Consider the following 24,860-nt stretch of genomic DNA (forward strand, 5'->3'; position numbering starts at 1 on the left):
CAGATAATGAAAAGCAGTCATAGGAAAATTCGTGTGAACCTGCAGCTGGAGGGCGGAGCCAACCTGCAGGAAGGAAAGATTTTACTCAGCCGGGGGTGGGTCTCTAAGTCTGTCCCAGTTTCAGTAATTATTCGTGTTCATAAATCCTGGAAAGCTGGAAGTTTCAGTGAGACACAGCGATGCCTCCTAATGCTGCAGAGTGACTGTTTACCTACAAATACATGGAGAGGTCTTTATGGGGGGAGGAAGGGGTGATGACCGGTCATGGCTCAAGCCCAGGCTGGAGTCATTCCCTCCTTATTGAAGCTTGTTCTCACATTTGGTTACAGCTCATGTTTGGTTAAGCTTGATAATAACAAAATAAATGACTTATTCTCCGTGTCGTACCTCTGCAGGTCCAGACGGTTTCTCTATCTGCAGGTAGGTGTGACTGGGGGAGGTGTAGCTCCTGTAGAGGTGAAGGGAGTTGTGGCAGTCCTCCACAGAAGCCTGAAAGGAGAGCAGAAGAAGATGCACCTGCTCGGAGCTTCGTGGCCCCCAGCATCCCACCTGCAGCCCACCTAAAGTCCTTACTGGGAATCATCAGCTTTTACCATTTAGAATATGAAGGAGACTGGGAACCATCAGCTTCCCAGTCTCCTTCATATTCTAATTTTTCTCTTACGAACTAATTACGGTCTGATATCGAATCTGTGGTACCGAACCAAAACCACACTCATGCTTATTGGTGGAAAGTTGGAACAAGCAAACTCCGGCCTTTTTCATTTCTATTTATTCATATATATATATACATATATATAGATATATCAATATATCTATATATATATGTCTATATATATAGATATATATATAGACATATATATATATATAACCTACTCGCTGTCTACTTGCTGATGTTAGCAACATGCAGGCGGCTTTTCCTGACTTACATCTATGGTTAGTAGTTGTGTTGCATTCAGGACCTCTATGTGCAGAAGTATGACTCCATCTGGAGGCAAAGAGAACTCCATGTCTTTTGGTGGCATCTCCTCAGGACGTGTCCATGAAGGACCTGAAGCGTTTGGACCAACAGGCATGCCTTCCTTCATGTCCATCACCCAGTCCCAACGGCTACCCCTCTCCTGCATCACTGACACGTCCACTGTCTTCTCCTGATCCTCCAGCGACAGCGGCTGACCGTTGAATGTTGATACCCTCAGCTACACAACCAGGACAGCATTTACCACCACGTAACGCATTCACCTGAACTAAGCAGGGTGGATCTCCTCTCACCTTCACTGTGAAGCTCAGAGACGGCCTCAGTGTTTCTGGATGATCTTCGAAGGAAATTTTATATCTGGTATAAACCAGAGAAACCCTCTTAGTGTTGTTACATGTGAGACCTGAAAGAGAAGAAGCTCAGTCACAAGAACGCATCATGGTGAAGAATCCTCAAACCCATTTTAACATGAAGACCATGAACGCCACACATGCATTCCCTTTATTTTGACAGCCTGATAATCTTCTAGTACCGGGTCGTCCTCTTCATCAGGACCACCTTCTAGTACCGGGTCGTCCTCTTCATCAGGTCCGCCTTCTAGTACCGGGTCGTCCTCTTCATCAGGTCCACCTTCTAGTACCGGGTCGTCCTCTTCATCAGGTCCACCTTCTAGTACCGGGTCGTCCTTTTCATCAGGACCACCTTCTAGTACCGGGTCGTCCTCTTCATCAGGACCACCTTCTAGTACCGGGTCGTCCTCTTCATCAGGACCACCTTCTAGTACCGGGTCGTCCTCTTCATCTGGTCCACCTTCTAGTACCGGGTCGTCCTCTTCATCGGGTCCACCTTCTAGTACCGGGTCGTCCTCTTCATCAGGACCACCTTCTAGTACCGGGTCGTCCTCTTCATCAGGACCACCTTCTAGTACCGGGTCGTCCTCTTCATCTGGTCCACCTTCTAGTACCGGGTCGTCCTCTTCATCAGGTCCACCTTCTAGTACCGGGTCGTCCTCGTCATCAGGACCACCTTCTAGTGCCGAGTCGTCCTCTTCATCACGTCTATCTTCTAGTACCGGGTCGTCCTCTTCATCAGGTCCACCTTCTAGTACAGGGTCGTCTTCTTCATCAGGTCCACCTTCTTGTACCGGGTCGTCCTCTTCATCAGGTCCACCTTCTAGTACCGGGTCGTCCTCTTCATCAGGTCCACCTTCTAGTACCGGGTCGTCCTCTTCATCAGGACCACCTTCTAGTACCGGGTCGTCCTCTTCATCAGGTCCACCTTCTAGTACCGGTCGTCCTCTTCATCAGGACCACCTTCTAGTACCGGGTCGTCCTCTTCATCAGGTGCACCTTCTAGTACCGGGTCGTTTTTTTCATCAGGACCACCTTCTAGTACCGGGTCGTCTTCTTCATCAGGTCCACCTTCTAGTACCGGGTCGTCCTCTTCATCAGGACCACCTTCTAGTACCGGGTCGTCCTCTTCATCAGGTCCACCTTCTTGTACCGGGTCGTCCTCGTCATCAGGTCCACCTTCTAGTACCGGGTCGTCCTCTTCATCAGGTCCACCTTCTAGTACCGGGTCGCCCTCTTCATCAGGTCCACCTTCTAGTACCGGGTCGTCTTCTTCATCAGGTCCACCTTCTAGTACCGGGTCGTCCTCTTCATCAGGACCACCTTCTAGTACCGGGTCGTCCTCTTCATCAGGACCACCTTCTAGTACCGGGTCGCCCTCTTCATCAGGTCCACCTTCTAGTACCGGGTCGTCCTCTTCATCAGGTCCACCTTCTAGTACCGGGTCGTCCTCTTCATCAGGTCCACCTTCTAGTACCGGGTCGTCCTCTTCATCAGGTCCACCTTCTAGTACCGGGTCGTCCTCTTCATCAGGTCCACCTTCTAGTACCGGGTCGTCCTCTTCATCAGGACCACCTTCTAGTACCGGGTCGCCCTCTTCATCAGGTCCACCTTCTAGTACCGGGTCGTCCTCTTCATCAGGTCCACCTTCTAGTACCGGGTCGTCCTCTTCATCAGGTCCACCTTCTAGTACCGGGTCGTCCTCTTCATCAGGTCCACCTTCTAGTACCGGGTCGGACCTTTTTAATCCTGGTGTGATAGATGAAGCAGGTGGTGGAAACCTTCCTCAGAGGTTTTCTCTGTGTTGACATGACAGCATCACACAGTTGCTGCAGACAACTGCAGCTGTTTTGTGGGGATGTTGACGCCTTTTTCCTAGTTTTCACCACAGTTTTCACACCTGAACGGCTTCGGTGCCGTGTGGCTGGAGTCTGTCTGTGGTGGTTTTAATGCTCCTGTCCAGCTTTCCTCATGGATGCGGTACTAACAGGCTGCAGTGCATCTGGGCCTCTTCTGGACTCGGATGGTGTAGATGGAGTCCAGACCTGGTAGACAGCGGCCCACAATCCCCTGAGCTGTCCTCACCAGCCGGGCTAAGCTCCTCTGGTCCTGTGCAGCTGCCGTACCGTCACTCTGAGACACAGGATGCTCTCCATGGAGGTTCTGTAGAAGTTCACCAGCAGCTGAGAAGAGAGTCCCGTCGCTTCACCTTCCTGAGGAAGAGGAGCTGTTGTCGGGCTTCTTCACCAGGTGGAAGTGTTCAGTCCAGGAGAGGTCAGAGGAAATGTGGATGTCCAGGAACTTCATGCTGTCCACTCGCTCCACTGCCTCTCCGTGGATGCAGAGAGGAGCGTGTTCAGTCTTCCTGGACCTCCTGGAATCTACTAGGACCTCCCTGGTCTATTGATAAGAACCAGATTGTTCCTGGACCAACATTCTGTGAGACTCTGGACCTCTTCTCTGTAGGTCTCATCGTTGTTGGATATGAGACCCACCACGGTGGGATCGTCTGCAGACTTCCCAGTCGTGGTGGTGGGTGGATGGCAGAGCAGTCCTGTGTGAAGAGGGTGAAGAGGGCGGAGCCGAACACACAACCCTGCGGCGTTCCAGCGGTGAGGATCAGCGGTGAAGATGCTGACTTCCTTTTCCTCACCACCTGGACCTGTTGGTGAGGACATCCCTGATCCAGGTGCAGAGTGATGCTGGCAGACCAGGTTGTGGAGCTTCTGGACCAGCAGGTCCGGGAGAACGGTGTTAAAGGCTGAGTTCAAGTCCACAAGCAGCGTCTTAACACAGGTTTTGGGATGCTGCAGGTGAGTTAGGGCCGTGTGAAGCGCTATGGAGACAGCATCCTCCGTATTACGGGTCTCCCTGTAGGCCAGATGCAGGCTGTCCAGGCCGGCAGGGATGGCCTTGATGTGCTTTAGGAGGATCTGCTGGAAACCTTCATGATGACTGGGGTGACGGGCGGTGATCATTGAGGCAGGAAATGCTGGTTTTCTGGGCACAGGAACAAAGATGGAGGACTTCAGGCAGATAGGAACTGAAAAGCTGCAGGAACAGGTTGACGAAATACAGAAAAACTTCTACCAGCTGGTCTTAGTTTCTGACCCGACACCTGATCTGCACCCGCAGCCTTGCTGATGTGGATCCTCCTCAGGGTGGAGGCGACTTGGTGCTGCAGGGTAAGAAGCTGATGCCGCCTCTGGCTGTGGAGGTGAGCAGTACTTCTGCTGCTGGAGAGTTGGAGCCTGGAAGAAGCTGCTCCAGGTGTCAGGCAGAGTGAGGTCCTGCTGACCTGCTGGTCTCTGGGCTCGGACTCTGTAATGGTCTGTGATGTTATGTGTTGTTGTCACTGCCGTCTGTGTTAGCGTGTAGCCTAGCACGCAGCCGCATCGATCTGCCTGTAGCTTTGCCTTTTGGCTCAGCTCCTTCTTCACCACAACAGACCGATGCAGAGTCCGCATCACTGCAGACACCGCACCGATCCGCCTGTTGATCTCCCTCCATCCTTCCCTCACTTGTGAACAAGACCCCGAGATACATGAAGTCCTCCACTTGGGGCAGGACCCTATTGCAGACCCGGAGAGAGCACTCCGCCCTTTTCCGGCTGAGGACCATGGTCTCGGATTTGGAGGTGCTGATTCTCATGCCAGCTGTTTCACACTCAGCTTCGAATCGCTCCAGTGAGAGCTGAAGATCACGGCCAGACGAAGCCAACAGAACCACATCATCTGCAAAGAGCAGAGACCCAATCCTGAGGCCACCGAACCGGATCCCCTCAACACCTCGGCTGCACCTAGAAATTCTGTCCATAAAAGTTATGAACAGAATTAATGAAAAAGGGCAGCCTTGGCAGAGTCCAACCCTCACTGCAAACTACTCTGATTTACTGCCAGTGATGTGGACCAAGCTCTGACACCAGTCGTACAGGGACCGGACAGGTCGTACAAGCGGATCTCGCACTCCAAACTCCCGGAGTACCCCCCACAGGAGTCCCCGGGGGACGCGGTCGAACGCCTTCTCCAAGTCCACAAAGCACATGTAGACAGATTAAGCAAAATCTTGTTGCCCCCCCCCCCAAAGACCCTGAAGAGGGTGTAGAGCTGGTCTACTGTTCCACAACCAGGACGAAAGGCTACCAGGGTAAACCCCAACATACAGACGCCAAGTTGGGGGCTAATGAGTATGCCCACACCTGCTCGGCACCTCACACTGGGAGCAGCTCCAGAATGGAAGAGGGTCTAGCCCCTCTCGAGGACAGTGGTTCCAGAGCCCAAGCCGTGCATCAAGGTGAGTTCAACTATTTCTAGCCAGAACTGTTCAACCTCATGCACCAGCTCAGGCTCCTTCCCTGCCAGAGAGGTGACATTCCACATCCCTAGAGCTAGCTTCTGCAGCCGAGAATCTGTTAGCTCCACATCATTCTGCAAATCAACCATTTCCATGTCAGTTCCACAGGGCAAAAGCACCTCCTTTATGCTAACACACCTGCTGGAATCTGGACACTACCTCCTCTATGTGTCATGGTTCTGTGTGTGTGTGTCTGAGTTTGCAGGTAGGGCTGAGCAGGTTGCCATGGGGACTGAGGGCGGAGTCTGGAGCCACAATTGACACCACCTGCAGCTCATCAGCAGGCTCGTTATCTGGCTCTACTCCCTGCTATTTAGGGTCAAGCAGGAGCTCCAGTCTTTGCCAGATTGTCATTCTTTGCAGCTTGGTAATCAGGCCTCATCCTGTGATTTACCTTGTGCTGTGCTCTCAGGATTACTTATCTTGTCATCTCTATTCCTCAGTCTAAGAACTTGATTCCTCGGATAACCACAGCACCCAGGATAAGGACTATTCCTCTTACCAAGCCGACTGCCTGCCTGCTTGTCCTGCCTGCAACCAAACTCATTTCACCACCACCACCAGAAACCATCTCCTGGCTTACTCCTCCACCCTCAGTCTTCCTCTGAAATACAGTAAGCTGCTGCCATAGCAGACATAACCCAGCACCCTCTCAGACCCACATTAATCCTCTGTCCTCTCATAGGAAAAGCTTCTCGGACCTGAACCAAGCCACTAACATTTATTATAAATAAACATTGTTTGCATCTCCCTCCTTGTCTCACTGAGTGTTCTGCATTTGGGTCTGCTTCCTTGTACCGCGGTCTCCGACCTTGTCACTATGCTAACACACCTGCTGGAATCTCCTCAATTTGCTGCTTGTACTGAGTTCTACCAGCTGGAGGCCCTTTTCCAGGTCTTTGCGGGCCCTGCTAAAAACCAGTTTTCTTCCTTCTCTGTAGGTTGCATCCCGGCTTTTAGCAGGACCGATCGTGCTGTCCACCCACGGCTTATGGTTGGGGAAGCAGGGATGTTTTTGTGGGTAGGACAGCATCAGAGCAGAAGTGATCATAGGACAGCACAGACCACATGTTTTCCTCCAGATCAGCGTCCTCTTCGAACCCTCCCCAGTCTGTGTGCTCACAGCAGTCCTGTAAGGCTGATGATCAACGTTCATCTGCCCGGTGATCAGGCAGTACTTCCGGCTCTAACTTAGCATTAGCTGGTGGTTGTATGTCAGCCGCTATGATCAGGACTGAGCTGAGTTCTCTAAGCAGTATAAACTGGTCTGCACTTCACAGGCAGATGTTCCAGGTCGGGGAGCAGGAGGTTCCAGTAATGTTTGTAGCTGTACACCACCAGTTGTGGACGTACAGCTCCAAACCTCCGCCTCTGGTCTTACCTGAAGCTGCAGTCCGGTTGGCATACAGCAGAGAGCGCCCGCTAGCTCCACTGCTACGTCGGGATATTGTTGTTCAGCCAGGTCTTGGTGAAGATTCCCACTCAGCTGTCCTTCTCATGTCAGACGATCCTCAGCGGAAAGACCTGCCGTTGGCGAGGAGGAGACTGGACAGAGCCATCTGTGTTAGCTTGTAGCCTAGCACGCAGCCCGCTCTGCTTACCCTGCTTTAGTTTACGTGGTCTCCTCCCTCTCCTGAACCACATAAGGGGAATGGCGAGGGCCTCTGTGGTCTGCTGCAGGTCGAGGGGAATAAAATCTAGCTTTGGGGATGCAGAAAAACCCTAATTTTCCCCAGTTCCAGCAGGTCGGCCCTTCCGTACTGGATTAAGACTTCTAGTCTTAAAAATGCAGGAAACACGAACAAAAACATCAAAATAAACGTAAATAGCAGAAAAACTGGAGTCGCGCATGTGCCCACTCTGCCATCTTAGGACACCTTCATGCTGTCAGTTCCACGTCCAGGTGTGTTTACCTGTCAGGTGTTCAGTCACTTGAACCTGGATGGTTATAAAGTCCATGTTTTCATCATAGAGCATCATCCTGGGAGATGTTTGATCATGGTAGACAGGAGGAAGAAACGTGAACTTTTCAGTGCCGTCAATCTGAGGAGAAGAACCAGGAGTTACTGGTAATGTTTCCAGGATGACATGCCTGCTGTTCGGTTGCTTCTTCATCAACAGCTCCACTTTCTTTCTAAAATTAGAGGAGGAAACTTGATTGGACAGAATTACGGACCTCCTTGTCTTCACTGAATGCTTCATCAAACCCGTGAACGTGATGGATGAAGGTGATGTTCACCTGTCCCAGAACAGGTTTGCCGTACACATACCTGAGGACAGAAACACGACAGAAAACCTCAGCTTTATTCTACATAAACCAATAAAACAAGCAGCATGATGGAAGAAGCTGACTTTGCAGTGATGGCGCCTTCCAGCATCTCCTCATGATAAATGATGTCTGGAGCTTTTATCACCACCTCAAACTTTGGTAAAACTGCAACCAAACAAACAACAAACCGGTTTAAGCTCAGATTTTACATATAAGATAAAACCAAACATTCAGATAAAACCTACCGTAATGATCTACGATGAAATGCTGCTCACGGCCAACACCCTGCACAACAGACAAGATCCAGACTTTACTTCACTAACAGTGCTGTTAAGTCTGTCTTTCATTTACTGCCTGGTGGTGGTGGTAGACCGAATTCTGGTGCGGTTGTAGGGGGATCGGTTCAGGTCTGCTGCCTGGTTGTGGTGCTAGACTGGATTCTGGTGTGGCTAGCTCCATGGTGGGAGCTGTGGGGCTGCTGGTACTGGGTCTGGGGTCTGTCTGCACCTGATCTATGTCTTTCCCCTTCATTCTGATATCTTCCTCTACTAAACCAGACTGGTTCCAGGATCTGGTTTTCCACATTTTCACATGTAACTTCTTTTAAACCAGCTAGCATCCTTGCTAGCCTCCTGTTTAAATGAACAGGAGACCAGTGATCAGCAACCTTTTTAAGCCCACGATATCTTTCCTCAGCATGGGGACAGAAAAAATCTCCCCTACTGACGTGTTGAGTGAAAGACTGTCCAGATCATGTTTACAGGTTCAGGTTCCAGCAATCCATCCATCCATCATCTGCCGCTTATCCAGAGTCGGGTCGCTGGGTAGCTGCCTAAGCAGGGAAACCCAGACTTCCCTCTCCCCGGCCACATTCACCAGCTCATCCAGAGGGATCCCGAGGCGTTCCCAGGCCAGCCGAAAGATGTAGTCCATCCAGCGTGTCCTGGGTCTTCCCCGGGGCCTCTTTCCGGTGAGAAGTGCCCAGAATACTTCACCAGGGAGGCATCCACGAGGCATCCTAACCAGATGCCCGAGCCACCTCATTTGGCTCCTCTCGATATGGAGGAGCAGCGGTTCTACTCTGAGCCCCTCCCGGATCACCGAGCTTCTCACCCTCTCTCTAAGGGAGAGCCCGGCCACCCTGCGGAGGAAACTCATTTTGGCTGCTTGTATTCAAGATCTTGTTCTTTCAGTCATTACCCACAGCTCGTGACCATAGGTGAGGGTAGGAATGTAGATTGACCGGTAAATCGAGAGCTTTGCCTTTTGGCTCAGCTCCTTCTTCACCATGGCAGCCTGATGCAGAGTCCACATCACTGCAGACGCCGCACCGATCCGCCTGTCGATCTCCTGCTCCATCCTTCTCTCACTCCTGAACAAGACCCCGAGATACGTGAACTCCTCCACTTGGGGCAGGACCCTATTGCAGACCTGGAGAGAGCACTCCACCCTTTTCCGGCTGAGGACCATGGTCTCAGATTTGGAGGTGCTGATTATTATCCCAGCTGCTTCGCACTCGGCTGCGAATCGCTCCAGTGAGAGCTGAAGAGATGAAGCCAACAGAACCACATCATCTGCAAAGAGCAGAGACCCAATCCTGAGGCCACCAAACCGGATCCCCTCAACATCTCGACTGCGCCTAGAAATTCTGTCCATAAAAGCTATGAACAGAATCGGTGACAAAGGGCAGCCTTGGCGGAGTCCAACTCGCACTGGAAACTACTCTGATTTACTGTCAGCAATGCGGACCAAGCTCTGACACCGGTCGTACAGGGACTAGACAGCTCATACAAGCGGGTCCAGCACTCCATACTCCCGGAGTACCCCCTACAGGAGTCCCCAGGAGACACAGTCGAACGTCTTCTCCAAGTCCACAAAGCACATGTAGACAGATTAAGCAAAATCTCGTTGCCCCTCCCCAAAGACCCTGAAGAGGGTGTAGAGCTGGTCCACTGTTCCACAACCGGGACGAAAGGCTACCAGGGTAAACCCCAACATACAGGCACCAAGTTGGGGGCTAATGAGTATGCCCACACCTGCTCGGCACCTCACACTGGGAGCAGCTCCAGAATGGAAGAGGGTCTAGCCCCTCTCGAGGACAGTGGTTCCAGAGCCCAAGCCGTGCATCAAGGTGAGTTCAACTATTTCTAGCCAGAACTGTTCAACCTCATGCACCAGCTCAGGCTCCTTCCCTGCCAGAGAGGTGACATTCCACATCCCTAGAGCTAGCTTCTGCAGCCGAGAATCTGTTAGCTCCACATCATTCTGCAAATCAACCATTTCCATGTCAGTTCCACAGGGCAAAAGCACCTCCTTTATGCTAACACACCTGCTGGAATCTGGACCCTACCTCCTCTATACCAACGCACCTGCTAGAATCTGGACGCTACCTCCTCTATACCAACGCACCCCCTGGAATCTGGACGCTACCTCCTCTATACCAACGCACCTGCTGGAATCTGGACGCTACCTCCTCTATACCAACGCACCTGCTGGAATCTGGACGCTACCTCCTCTATACCAACGCACCTGCTGGAATCTGGACGCTACCTCCTCTATACCAACGCACCTGCTGGAATCTGGACGCTACCTCCTCTATACCAACGCATCTGCTGGAATCTGGACGCTACCTCCTATATACTAACGCACTTGGTGGAATCTGGACGCTACCTCCTCTACATTAACGCACCTGGTGGAATCTGGATGCTACCTCCTCTACACTAATGCACCTGCTGGAATCTGGACGCTACCTCCTCTACACTAACGCACCTGGTGGAATCTGGACGCTACCTCCTCTGTACCAACGCACCTGCTGGAATCTGGACGCTACCTCCTCTGTACCAACGCACCTGGGGGAATCTGGACGCTACCTCCTCTGTACCAAGCACCTGGGGGAATCTGGACGCTACCTCCTCTGTACCAATGCGCCTGCTGGAATCTGGACGCTACCTCCTCTGTACCAACGCACCTGCTGGAATCTGGACATTACCTCCTCTGTACTAACGCACCTGGTGGAATCTGGACGCTACCTCCTCTGTACTAACGCACCTGGTGGAATCTGGACGCTACCTCCTCTGTACCAACGCACCTGGGGGAATCTGGACGCTACCTCCTCTGTACCAACGCACCTGCTGGAATCTGGACGTTACCTCCTCTGTACTAACGCACCTGGTGGAATCTGGACGCTACCTCCTCTGTACCAACGCACCTGCTGGAATCTGGACGCTACCTCCTCTGTACCAATGCACCTGCTGGAATCTGGACGCTACCTCCTCTATACCAACGCACTTGGTGGAATCTGGATGCTACCTCTTCTGTACTAACAGGCAGGGATGGGTTTGAGCCAAATGCAGCAGCATCTTCCATACTGTCGAACTCACCCAAACACCGACTGAACTCTGCTGCCAGTTTATCCAGGTACACTTAGCTCTGCTCAGAGCAAAAATCATGGTTGTTTTTGATGGACTGGGGCATTTTTTTCTAGGCTGATCTGACTGAGGATAGACAGGCAAAACTCGTTGCCAGGTGAAACCCAACACACGAGGACACAACAAACAGCTGCGACCACGGCAGCGTCGCATATCGCGCTCCTGGATTGCTGTCTCCAAGAATATTATGTTATGATATTGGAGGGAATTTTGACATTGTCAAAGCAGTCCGTCACAGATGAGGCATGAAGAACTCCAAGCAACTGAAATTTTTGCCTTCACTCGAGCAGGAAATAGCATGAAGCTGGGATGGGACATATCCGCTGGAGGATTTGATTTATTCACATGTTAAGTTATGTTTGGGACAACTGCAGAGCAGGTATTTATAATTTATTTCTCTCGGGGTTTGTGTTTATGAGCCCATCTTCTCTGTCACATTGCCTCCAAGACATTTTTATCGTTTGTAAAGAGTCATCATCAGACCGGAAGCTTGTCACCACCGCGCTGGGATATTATTTATTTCACCCATCTGAGACAAATTAAAGATCATAAACCTACATAAAGTCCAGTTTTAGAAGCTTAATTTGAATTTTATTTGTGTGGAGATGCTGAATAAAGAATAAATTCTCTCTTTACCTCAGCACTGATCATGATGTACTCCTCATGATCAGCTTCTAGGGACTTAAAGAGTATTTTAATCTAAAACTGTAAAATGAAACAGAATCATCTGCAACCTGAGAGTTTATCTAAGATCCACCCAGTTTAAGGTCAGGGTTCATAGCTTACCCTGATTTCAGTGGTGATCGTCCACTGACCCAGAGGAGGGTTTTCAGACAGCTGGAACTGTTTGGATACGACACCGAGGACGCCATCCTCAGCCAACCACTGTCTGAGCAGGTTCCCCCGAGGATCCTGGATCAGGAAAAATACACAGAAAAACCAAAAAAGCAGCGGATCCATGTTAAGCAACAATGTGGAGGAGCAGGTCTGTTTCCTCTGAATGGGGAAGAAATGTAATGATAAAAAAACAAAACCATTATTTCAATAGAAAAGCTGAAGAATGTCATATTGTCAAAAACTATATATATATATATATATATATATATATATATAGTTAGAAGGAGTTAACAGCAACCTCCCCCAGAGATTGGTACTAAGCCCCAATGATGAATGAGATGAATGAGAGAGAAACTGACCTGAGGGATGAGATCATGGCTAAGATGAGAGCCTGTCAACCCCGAAACCAACTAGCAAGAGTGAGAGAAGTACCACCAGAAAGTCATCTAGCTGATATGAACGCAGCACTAAGAACAATCCCTACTGCAACCGTCACTGAAACCAATAAGTTGACACACAGCACAGCAGCAGTGATCCTGGAGATGCTCAGCCACCATAGCATCAATATGAAGGACAAGAAGAGGCACCATGGAGGAGCAGGTTGGAAGCCACAATCAAGAAAACTCGGAAGGAAGTTAGTCACCTGTCAGACCTCCAGAAGGGTTCAACCACAGAAGGAGAACCCAGGAGGTGCAGCCAGGTGTCCATACCTGAAGCTGGAACCTGCCAAACAAAGACTCCAAGTGTTGGCTGCACAACTGAGAAGATACACGAGACATAGAGGCCAGGAAAATAAACCGGCTGTTCTCCACTGACCCAGCTAGAGTGTCCTCCAGTGGCAGGTAACACCACGCTAACCCACCAAGGCTGGAGACTGAACAATACTGGAAAACATATGGATCAATACATCACAGAGACACAGAAAGGCTTTGATAAAGACCAGGAGCCTCATTACTAAAGCTGGTGTTGGAACAAAAACCGGCGTACGCCAAATACAGTCAACTTTTGGAATTTATAAAACCAAACTTGATGTGAAAATGTTCCTTCCTCCACGGCAACTCTGACCCAGACGTACGTACAAAATCTGGAAAAACAGGAAACGGCGACACCACCGGTCCAGAATAAACCAAGAAATGATGTGAAATGTGAGACGTTTGTACACAATCCACTCTTACCTTCCACACCACGTGTTAGATATTAAAGCTGTTTGTAGACATAAAGACACATTCCATATTAATCCTCCTAAGAGCCACGCTCGGGAAAACCAGGATTTCCAGGAAAAAGGGAGATGATGTTAATAAGAAGCTCAACCACTAAAACATGTTCTGTCATTGTGGAACAAAACTTCATGTTATAAAAACATCCAGATAAATAAGGAGCCAGTCTGCTGCCAGCATGTAGCAGCCAGTGTGGAAAGTAGCTTTGGTCCTTCAGTCCAGCAGAGCGGGACCAGACTGGAGGCTGGAGGTCTAGAAGTGATGCTACGCTAACGAAACACACAAGAGGAGGATTTCCTTTATTTATTCTTATTTAACTCTAAATAAACGGCTACCAGTCTCAGATGTATCTGTACATGTTTATTTTATAAATTAAAACAAAAGACTACATTACCGGCATCTTTACTGTCTTCTAGCAGACGCTTTTCACCGCTCTGGGAATCGAACTTCCATCTCCCTCGTGGTAGACGGATGTTCTACCGACTGATATCCATCCGTACGTTCCGACGTTTCTGGTGTTTCTTCCTTCTGACTCTGTGATGACAGCGTCTCCACCTGCTGCCACTATTCTGTCTTTCTGACACCAGTAACGTCCACGCCGTGTCCACCAGTTACACATTTTTACCTTTTCCAACGTGCTCCATCAGGATCTTTGTCTCACACCTTGGAAAATTCCTCTTCTTCCCTCTTTTTCCCTCCTGAGCCATCATGGAAATGATGTGATGAACATGTATTACAGGCGTCCACCTCAACAACACTGTAAGAGCCTTCACTGCAGACTGTGGAAGTGAACTATGAACTCAGTACTGCCTACTTGTTGATGAACTGACTTATTACCCATGGAAACATAAAAGAAGCATGAAAGTATGAGGGTGGTGACGTTTGACAAAACTGTCCGTGTTCTGTGTCAACTATAAATGGTCCTTAAGGAAAGTCCAGAGAAGTCAGCTCAATGGCCAGAACAAGATCCGGGCAGCTAACAGCGATGCCCTGCCAGAGATCAGATACCCTGCTGGGATAATAAGCTGGCCAAAGGAGGAAGTTCAGACTATGCATGGAGGGTTCCACCCCAGATTCAGAGTCCAGAGGCTTTACACTAAGCACAAAGAGGGAGGCCGAGGACTAATGAGCATCAGGGCCGCTATCCAAGATGAAACAGCCAGGCTCCATGAATACATCAGGAAGATGGACCCAAGGGATGAAGCACTGAGTGTCTCAGACAACGGAACCTGGAGGAGAATGAAATGGAGGAACCATCATGGAGGACAAGCCCTGCATGGGATGTACCGCCGATAGAGAGCTGAAGTGGTGGAGAAGAACAAGTCCTACCGATGGCTAGAGAGGGCTGGACTGAAGGACAGCACAGAGGCGGTAACCATGGCAGCACAGACTGTTAATTAACACAGATCTTTTTTTTATCGCTCTTTAACACAGGTTTGTTTCTTTCCAAACTTCTTGCTACTGGCTCTGAACCAGAGGAACCTCATACAGAGGCTGCATCAGGCCTCTTCCTCCAGGTCTGGTCCTGCTGCAGCAATGATGATGGAATCAGGAGAGAGCGGCTTTATTAACATGAAGAGACGTTTTCTGTCTGGAACTTCAGAAGAAAAAGAACAGAAGCTTCTCTTTGTCCATCTAAACCCATGCAGATGGTAGAACATCATGATTTTTGGAGGGAAACTGCTCCTAGAAGACGACGAGAAACTTTGTTTTTAACTAAATGTTATATCAAGGGTAAAAGATGTGATGTCTCAGCAGGACCTGGAAAAACTAGTCCAGCTTCCATCTTTAGTCGGCTTGATTATTGTAACAGTGTTTTTACAGGTTCTACCGAAAACATCAGTCAGACTCCTGCAGCTGATCCAGAACTCTGCTGCTCCAGTCCTCACTAAGACCAAGAAAGTGGACCACATCAGTCCAGCTCTGAGGTCTTTACACTGGCTGCTGGTCCATCAGAGGATAGACTTTAAAGTTCTGCTGCTGGTCTAGAAAGCTCTGAATGGTTTAGGACCAACATACATCAGAGACCTCTTGACCCAGTATGAACCTACCAGAACCCTCAGGTCATCTGGATCCAGGTTCTTATCAGTTCCAGACCCAAAACCAGACATGGAGAAGCTGCATTCAGCTTCTATGCTCCACATGTCTGGAACAAACTCCCAGAAAGCCTCAAATCAGCTGAAACACTCAGTTTATTTAGATCCAGGTTAAAGACCCACCTGTTCTCTGCTGCATGGACTAGTTTTTATTTACAGTCCAGATCCGAATCTGGTTCTTTAGGCTGGAATCATGTTTTAATATTGTCTTTTCCCACACTGGAACTTTATTTCTTGCATTTTATCTATTTTATTTTAGCATCTTCATTCTGTTTTTATTTCATTAATTGCTTTTCTTTTAATGTTTTTAATCTCTTTTTTTATTAATGGACTTGTGTTGCTTTCTGCACCTGCTGAAATGTTTTATGTAAAGCACTTTAAATTGTCTTGTACATGAAATGTGCTATACAAATAAATTTACCTTTTATGCTGGTGGACAGAAGTTCTGAGGCCAGACAGCAAAGGTGAGACATTTTCTGACTTTTACAAACATAAAGCATAAATCGGGCCTTCTTCTGCCCCTGGTTCAGTGGATCTTGGGCATAGTAAGTATGTTTTTTAAAAGTAAAAATACTTCTTTTAACACACATTTGATCTGAAGGACAAAAAAAAATTCACCTCTGCAGAAACTGATTTAAAATATTACATCTTAATTTTGTTTCCATTTTAAATCTTTCAAAACAGCTTCAGTCTGAAATGTACATTTTATTATTATTTGTAGTTTTTAACTATTATAGATTCAATGAAAAACTAAAAACCAAATTACTCTCATGCTTGGTGGAGTGTGAAAATTTAAAAATTGAAAATAGAAGGCTACTCATCCAAAATAAAATGTAAAGAAATACATTTGCTTATATAAAATTACACGTGATGTTATAAATGGGATTTTCATGGTTTTTAATGGGACATTTTTGGTTCTTAGGATCAGATGTGGACGTTTTTGTGTAGCTTAGTCTTTTTGGGCTAATTCAAGGTTCTGGCATTAAAATTTTTAAATTATTTAAAAATTAACACCATATAGGAAATTTCAGCTATTGTCAATCAACGCAGACACGATGTCACCCCAATGACCCCCAAGAAGATTCACTGGCTGTAAAGATCAGACTAAGACTCATTTTATTTAAATGAATATCTTAAAATGAATCAAATATTGTGACGAGCCATCGTAAGCGCATGACTGTTATTAAATCTGATTGTTTTCTGGGTTTGTTTCCTGCTTTGAGACTCACTCGGATGAAGATGTCTACCGGGCTGACGTATGGCCTCCCGTCAGGGTTAACGGACACCGCTCTGATTTTCACCACCTGTCCAGGTAGGTAGTTAATTTTGTCCATCTGAATGAAGGTGGAGAAGCTTTTAAGGTCCAGGGGCAGCTGTGTGGAGTTTGAGAACAGCAGGGCTCCACTTACATGACCTCTGACCTCCAGGTTGTAGAGGTGTCGGGAACCAGACTTTTCCTCATTGATCTGTGGGGGAGCAACATGAGGCATCTTCATCAGTAACTGCTGCTCCAACCTGAGAGTGATCTAAACCAGACTGAGCTGCATCGGCTCCAGGTTTGGTCTGATACTGAATTTCCTACAGAAACAAAGACCTGTTCCACTTACTGGAGGTAAGACCAGCAGCCCGGTTGAACCTTCAGAAAAACAGAGACATGATGTTTAATATGTAATCAGAAGAAAAGGCATGATGGTTGTTAGTGGTGAGAAGATGATCCACCTCCTTCCACCATCCTAGAGGCTGAGGCCAACGTCTGGTTGCCAAGAGCAACGCGTACAGACACGCTGACAGGTGAGGAGACCAGGATGGAGACGGACACCGAGGTCGGGACGCCGGCTCGGAGAACCGAGGGAGACAGCAGCAGGTAGGAGGGCTGAAGGTCGGGTCTGAAAAACACAGCAACATGAAGTAGTCAAACACCTGGAGGAAAAACACCTGGAGGAAAAACACCTGGATGAAGAACACCTGGAGGAAGAACACCTGGAGGAAAAACACGTGGAGGAGAAACACCTCGAGGAAAAACACCTGGAGGAGAAACACCTGGAGGAAGAACAACGAGAGGAAGAACACTGGGAGGAGAAACACCTGGAGAAAAAACACCTGGAGGAAGAACACCTGGAGGAGAAACACCTGGAGGAAGAACACCTGGAGGAAGAACACCTGGAGGAAGAACACCTGGAGGAAAAACACCTGGAGGAGAAACACCTGGAGGCAGAACACCTGGAGGAAGAACACTGGGAGGAGAAACACCTGGAGGAAAAACACCTGGAGGAAGAACACCTGGAGGAGAAACACCTGGAGGAAAAACACCTGGAGGAAGAACACCTGGATGAGAAACACCTGGAGGAAGAACACCTGGAGGAAGAATACCTGGTGGAAATACACCTGGAGGAAGAACACCTGGATGAGAAACACCTGGAGGAAGAACACCTGGAGGAAGAATACCTGGTGGAAATACACCTGGAGGAAGAACACCTGGAGGAGAAACACCTGGAGGAAAAACACCTGGAGGAAGAACACCTGGAGAAGGAATACCTGGAGGAAAAACACCTGGAGGAGAAACACCTGGAGGAAAAACACCTGGAGGAAGAATACCTGGTGGAAATACACCTGGAGGAAGAACACCTGGAGGAGAAACACCTGGAGGAAAAACACCTGGAGGAAGAACACCTGGAGAAGGAATACCTGCAGGAAAAACACCTGGAGGAGAAACACCTGGAGGAAAAGCACCTGGAGAAGGAATACCTGGAGTAAGAACACCTGGAGGAGAAACACCTGGAGGAAAAACACCTGGAGGAAGAACACCTGGAGGAAGAATACCTGGAGGAAAAACACCTGGAGGAAAAACACCTGGAGGAGAAACACCGGGAGGAAAAACACCTGGAGGAAGAATACCTGGAGGTAGAATACCTGGAGGAAGAACACCTGGAGAAAGAACACTGGGAGGAGAAGCACCTGGAGGAAGAACACCTGGAGGAAAAACACCTGGAAGATAAACACCTGGAGGAAGAACACCTGGAGGAAAAACACCTGACGGAGAAACACCTGGAGGAACACCTGGAGGAAGAACACCTGGAGGAAGAACACTGGGAGGAGAAACACCTGGAGGAACACCTGGAGGAAAAACACCTCAAGGAGAAACACCTGGAGGAACACCTGGAGGAAGAACACCTGGAGGAAGAACACTGGGAGGAGAAACACCTGGAGGAAAAACACCTGGAGGAGAAACACCTGGAGGAAGAACACCTGGAAGATAAACACCTGGAGGAGAAACATCTGGAGGAAGAACACCTAGAGGAAGAACACTGGGAGGAGAAACACCTGGAGGAAAAACACCTGGAGGAAGAACACCTGGAGGAGAAACACCTGGAGGAAAAACACCTGGAGGAAGAACACGTGGAGGAAGAACACCTGGAGGAGAAACATCTGGAGGAAGAACACCTAGAGTAAGAACACTGGGAGGAGAAACACCTGAAGGAAAAACACCTGGAGGAAAAACACCTGGAGGAGAAACACCTGGAGGAAGAACACCTGGATAAGAAACACCTGGAGGAAGAACACCTGGAGGTAAAATACCTGGAGGAAGAACACCTGGAGGAAAAACACCTGAAGGAGAAACACCTGGAGGAAGAACACCTGGAGGAAAAACACCTGAAGGAGGAACACCTGGAGGAACACCTGGAGGAAGAACACCTGGAGGAAAAACACCTAGAAGAAGAAAACTGGGAGGAGAAACACCTGGAGGAAAAACACCTGGAGGAGAATCACCTGGAGGAAGAACACCTGGAGGAAGAACACCGGGAGGAGAAACACCTGGAGGAGAAACACCTGGAGGAAAAACACCTGGAGGAAGAATACCTGGAGGAAGAATACCTGGAGGAAAAACACCTGGAGGAACACCTGGAGGAAAAACACCTGGAGGAGAAACACCGGGAGGAAAAACACGTGGAGGAAGAACACCTAGAGGAAGAATACTGGGAGGAGAAACACCTGGAGGAAGAACACCTGGAGGAAAAACACCTGGATGAAGAACACCTGGAGGAGAAACACCTGGAGGACAAACACCTGGAGGAAGAACACCGGGAGGAAGAACACCTGGAGGAAAAACACCTGAAGGAGAAACACCTGGAGGAAGAACACCTGGAGGAAAAACACCTGAAGGAGGAACACCTGGAGGAACACCTGGAGAAAAAACACCTGGAAGATAAACACCTGGAGGAAGAACACCTAGAGGAAGAAAAGTGGGAGGAGAAACACCTGGAGGAAAAACACCTGGAGGAGAAACACCTGGAGGAAGAACACCTAGAGGAAGAACACCGGGAGGAGAAACACCTGGAGGAGAAACACCTGGAGGAAAGACACCTGGAGGAAAAACACCTGGAGGAAGAATACCTGGAGGAAAAACACGTGGAAGAGAAACACGTGGAGGAAAAACACCTGGAGGAAAAACACGTGGAGGAGAAACACCTGGAGCAAAAACACCTGGAGGAGAAACACCTGGAGGAAGAACACCTAGAGGAAGAACACTGGGAGGAGAAACACCTGGAGGAAAAACACCTGGAGGAAAAACACCTGGATGAAGAACACCTGGAGGAAGAACACCTGGAGGAAAAACACGTGGAGGAGAAACACCTGGAGGAAAAACACCTGGAGGAAAAACACCTGGAGGATAAACACCTGGAGGAAAAACACCTGGAGGAGAAACACCTGGAGGAAGAACACCTAGAGGAAGAACACTGGGAGGAGAAACACCTGGAGGAAAAACACCTGGAGGAGAAACACCTGGAGGAAGAACACCTAGAGGAAGAACACTGGGAGGAGAAACACCTGGAGGAAAAACACCTGGATGAAGAACACCTGGAGGAAAAACACGTGGAGGAGAAACACCTGGAGGAAGAACACCTGGAGGAGAAACACCTGGAGGAGAAACACCTGGAGGAAGAACACCTGGAGGAGAAACACCTGGAGGAAGAACACCTGGATGAGAAACACCTGGAGGAAAAACACCTGGAGGAAGAATACTGGGAGGAGAAACACCTGGAGGAAAAACACCTGGAGGAAGAACACCTGGATGAGAAACACCTGGAGGAAAAACACGTGGAGGAGAAACACCTGGAGGAATAACACCTGGAGGAGAAACACCTGGAGGAAGAACACCTAGAGGAAGAACACTGGGAGGAGAAACACCTGGAGGATAAACACCTGGAGGAAAAACACCTGGATGAAGAACACCTGGAGGAAGAACACCTGGAGGAAAAACACGTGGAGGAGAAACACCTGGAGGAAAAACACGTGGAGGAGAAACACCTGGAGGAGAATCACCTGGAGGAAGAACACCTAGAGGAAGAACACTGGGAGGAGAAACACCTGGAGGAAAAACACCTGGAGGAAGAACACCTGGAGGAGAAACACCTGGAGGAGAAACACCTGGAGGAAGAACACCTGGAGGAGAAACACCTGGAGGAGAAACACCTGGAGGAGAAACACCTAGAGGAAGAACACTGGGAGGAGAAACACCTGGAGGATAAAAACCTGGAGGAAAAACACCTGGATGAAGAACACCTGGAGGAAAAACACGTGGAGGAGAAACACCTGGAGGAAAAACACGTGGAGGAGAAACACCTGGAGGAGAATCACCTGGAGGAAGAACACCTAGGCGAAGAACACTGGGAGGAGAAACACCTGGAGGAAAAACACCTGGAGGAAGAACACCTGGAGGAGAAACACCTGGAGGAGAAACACCTGGAGGAAGAACACCTGGAGGAGAAACACCTGGAGGAGAAACACCTGGAGGAAGAACACCTGGATGAGAAACACCTGGAGGAAGAACACTGGGAGGAGAAACACCTGGAGGAAAAACACCTGGAGGAAGAACACGTGGATGAGAAACACCTGGAGGAAAAACACCTGGAGGAAGAACACGTGGAGGAGAAACACCTGGAGGAAAAACACGTGGAGGAGAAACACCTGGAGGAAAAACACCTGGATGACGAATACCTGGAGGAAAAACCTGGAGGAAAAACACCTGGAGGAGAAACACCTGGAGGAACACCTGGAGGAAAAACACCTGGAGGAAGAACACCTGGATGAGAAACACCTGGAGGAACACCTGGAGGAGAAACACCTGGAGGAAGAACACCTGGAGGAAGAATACCTGGTGGAAATACACCTGGAGGAAGAACACCTGGAGGAGAAACACTTGGAGGAAAAACACCTGGAGGAAGAACACCTGGAGGAAGAATACCTGGAGGAAAAAAACCTGGAGGAGAAACACCTGGAGGAAAAACACCTGGAGGAAGAATACCTGGTGGAAATACACCTGGAGGAAGAACACCTGGAGGAGAAACACCTGGAGGAAAAACACCTGGAGGAAGAACACCTGGAGGAAGAATACCTGGAGGAAAAAAACCTGGAGGAGAAACACCTGGAGGAAAAACACCTGGAGGAAGAATACCTGGTGGAAATACACCTGGAGGAAGAACACCTGGAGGAGAAACACCTGGAGGAAAAACACCTGGAGGAAGAACACCTGGAGGAAGAATACCTGGAGGAAAAACACCTGGAGGAGAAACACCGGGAGGAAGAATACCTGGTGGAGAAACACCTGGAGGAAGAACACCTGGAGGAAAAACACCTGGAGGAAGAACACCTGGAGGAAGAATACCTGGAGGTAGAATACCTGGAGGAAGAACACCTGGAGAAAGAACACTGGGAGGACAAACACCTGGAGGAAGAACACCTGGAGGAAAAACACCTGGAAGATAAACACCTGGAGGAAGAACACCTGGAGGAAAAACACCTGAAGGAGAAACACCTGGAGGAACACCTGGAGGAAGAACACTGGGAGGAGAAACACCTGGAGGAAAAACACCTGGAGGAGAAACACCTGGAGGAAGAACAACTGGAGGAAAAACACCTGGAAGATAAACACCTGGAGGAGAAACATCTGGAGGAAGAACACCTAGAGGAAGAACACTGGGAGGAGAAACACCTGGAGGAAAAACACCTGGAGGAAGAACACGTGGAGGAAGAACACCTGGATGAGAAACACCTGGAAGATAAACACCTGGAGGAGAAACATCTGGAGGAAGAACACCTAGAGGAAGAACACTGGGAGGAGAAACACCTGGAGGAAAAACACCTGGAGGAAGAACACCTGGAGGAGAAACACCTGGAGGAGAAACACCTGGAGGAAGAACACCTGGAGGAAGAACACCTGGATGAGAAACACCTGGAGGAAAAACACCTGGATGAGAAACACCTGGAGGAAGAACACCTGGAGGTAAAATACCTGGAGGAAGAACACCTGGAGGAAAAACACCTGGAGGAGAAACACCTGGAGGAAGAACACCTAGAGGAAGAACACCGGGAGGAGAAACACCTGGAGGAGAAACACCTGGAGGAAAGACACCTGGAGGTAAAACACTGGAGGAAGAATACCTGGAGGAAAAACACCAGGAGGAACACCTGGAGGAAAAACACCTGGAGGAGAAACACCGGGAGGAAAAATAGCTGGAGGAAGAACACCTGGAGGAGAAACACCGGGAGGAAAAACACCTGGAGGAAGAATACCTGGAGGAAAAACACCAGGAGGAAGAACACCTGGAGGAGAAACACCGGGAGGAAAAACACCTGGAGGAAGAATACCTGGAGGAAAAACACCTGGAGGAGAAACACCGGGAGGAAAAACACCTGGAGGAAGAACACCTGGAGAAAATTTTACTTCCAGGTAAACAGACGGATGGTGAAATGTAATAAATGGTGTTCATCATGCGGTTCTGTTGTACGACGTCTTCGTTAGTTACATATTTATACTGAGTACTTTTAAAAAATCTGTTGTCTTCATTTTGAGACATTTACATCTGAATAACGCGACTTACTAAGAATATTATTATTTATTTAGTTTTAAACTGACTTCTAAATGAAGCCGTCCTCATGACGGGGGTGTGTCCACCGTCACCTGCCACAACGTCACTAGTTTAGAGGCTTCGTCAACATAAAACGTAGATTTACAATTGTCAATAATAACAATAATAAAATGATACTACATGTGAAAAAACACATATTTTCCTAATTTTGTATCAGTGCTGTTTGTTTATCCTACTCAACTCAATTTTGACAAAAATAAATATATAAATACATTTTTTTCTATTCAAAGTAAAAATGAATAAAAAATCCAAATGAAGCTTTTTCATAAAAACAACACGTCTAAATATGTCAAGAAACAGAAAAGTTCTAGACCAAAAAAAAAAAAATATAACTAAGCTTTGTGGGAAAGGAGACGAGCAGGTCCAGGTGAGTTTACCTGACAGTTGAGTTCTGGGCCATCGTCATGACAACAAGGCTGAAGATCCCCCACACCTGGAGACGCTCCATTGGCACGAGTTGACTTTCTGCTGGAAGCAGCTGGTGTGGGTGTCTGCCTTATACCTGCAGAGACCACACCTCCTCCTCTTCATCACCAGATCTCCTGGTCTCAGTTTACTTGAACGTTTACCTGAACGTCCCCAGAGGGAGGCTTCATTTCTGGGTGGTGCTGCTCTGATTCGGATTATTTCACTAAAGTAAAAACACACAATTAAACAAAAACAGCTACAAGTGACTCGAGCCTGAAGTCTCATGAACGTGTAGAAAGAAAATGATGCCTAATGATCTATTAATATCTAAACATCCACAGATGTTTGTTATAGCTGTTTTTTCTTTTGCTGTGTTCAGCACCGACCGACAGTCTTGTTTTAAAGTCAATCAATCAAGTTTAATTGTGCAGCCCTTTCAAAAGTTCTTTACAAGAGCGTCATAATAGTATGTAAAACATAAAATAATGAAGCACATAGAAACAGACACACACACACATATATATATATATATATATATATATATATATATATATATATATACATATATATATGTATAAAACCCTCCCCCTCCCTCCCATCTCTCCTGGGGAGGCTGGGTTCATCTCCAGCTCGGGTCCTCTACCAGAGTCCTGGGATCTTGAGGGTCCTCCAGCATCTTAGCTGTTCCTAGGACTGCTCTCTTCTGGATGGAGATGTCTGATGGTTCTCCAGGTATCTGGTGGAGACACTTCTCCAGTGTGGGGGACACGGCCCCCAGAGCTCCGATGACCCCTGGTACTACTGGTACCTTCACCTTCCAGGCTTTCTCCAGGTCTTCCTTGAGTCCTTGGTATTTCTCCAGGTCCTCATATTTCCATGGGTGGGGGTGGCTACATCCATCATATATGTATGATGCCTATAATGCTGGCCACCATTCAGCTGATCAGAAAGAAACTGGTCCAAGTAGATCTCATGCCCTGACCAATATGGCGGAT

General features: G+C 48.4%; 1 protein-coding gene across 1 annotated transcript in view; it reads right to left on the reverse strand.

Moving 5' to 3' along the window:
• The window catches only part of cd109 (CD109 molecule), a 42,337-nt gene extending 18,352 nt beyond the window's left edge, over positions 1–23,985 (reverse strand). Inside the window, exons 1-13 of the mRNA XM_041975757.1 lie at positions 23,835–23,985; positions 17,249–17,415; positions 17,137–17,165; positions 16,759–16,995; positions 12,166–12,291; positions 8,197–8,236; positions 8,035–8,116; positions 7,859–7,952; positions 7,596–7,725; positions 1,273–1,382; positions 930–1,199; positions 388–489; positions 1–63 (exon numbers count right to left, since the gene is read on the reverse strand). Coding sequence (XP_041831691.1) covers positions 1–63; positions 388–489; positions 930–1,199; positions 1,273–1,382; positions 7,596–7,725; positions 7,859–7,952; positions 8,035–8,116; positions 8,197–8,236; positions 12,166–12,291; positions 16,759–16,995; positions 17,137–17,165; positions 17,249–17,415; positions 23,835–23,905 — 1,521 coding nt within the window. The 5' untranslated portion in view covers positions 23,906–23,985. The remainder of the gene's footprint in view (positions 64–387; positions 490–929; positions 1,200–1,272; positions 1,383–7,595; positions 7,726–7,858; positions 7,953–8,034; positions 8,117–8,196; positions 8,237–12,165; positions 12,292–16,758; positions 16,996–17,136; positions 17,166–17,248; positions 17,416–23,834) is intronic.
• Between the last annotated feature and the right edge of the window lie 875 nt (positions 23,986–24,860).

The sequence above is a fragment of the Melanotaenia boesemani genome, chromosome 22 (assembly GCF_017639745.1).
Source record: "Melanotaenia boesemani isolate fMelBoe1 chromosome 22, fMelBoe1.pri, whole genome shotgun sequence".
Taxonomy (NCBI): domain Eukaryota; kingdom Metazoa; phylum Chordata; class Actinopteri; order Atheriniformes; family Melanotaeniidae; genus Melanotaenia; species Melanotaenia boesemani.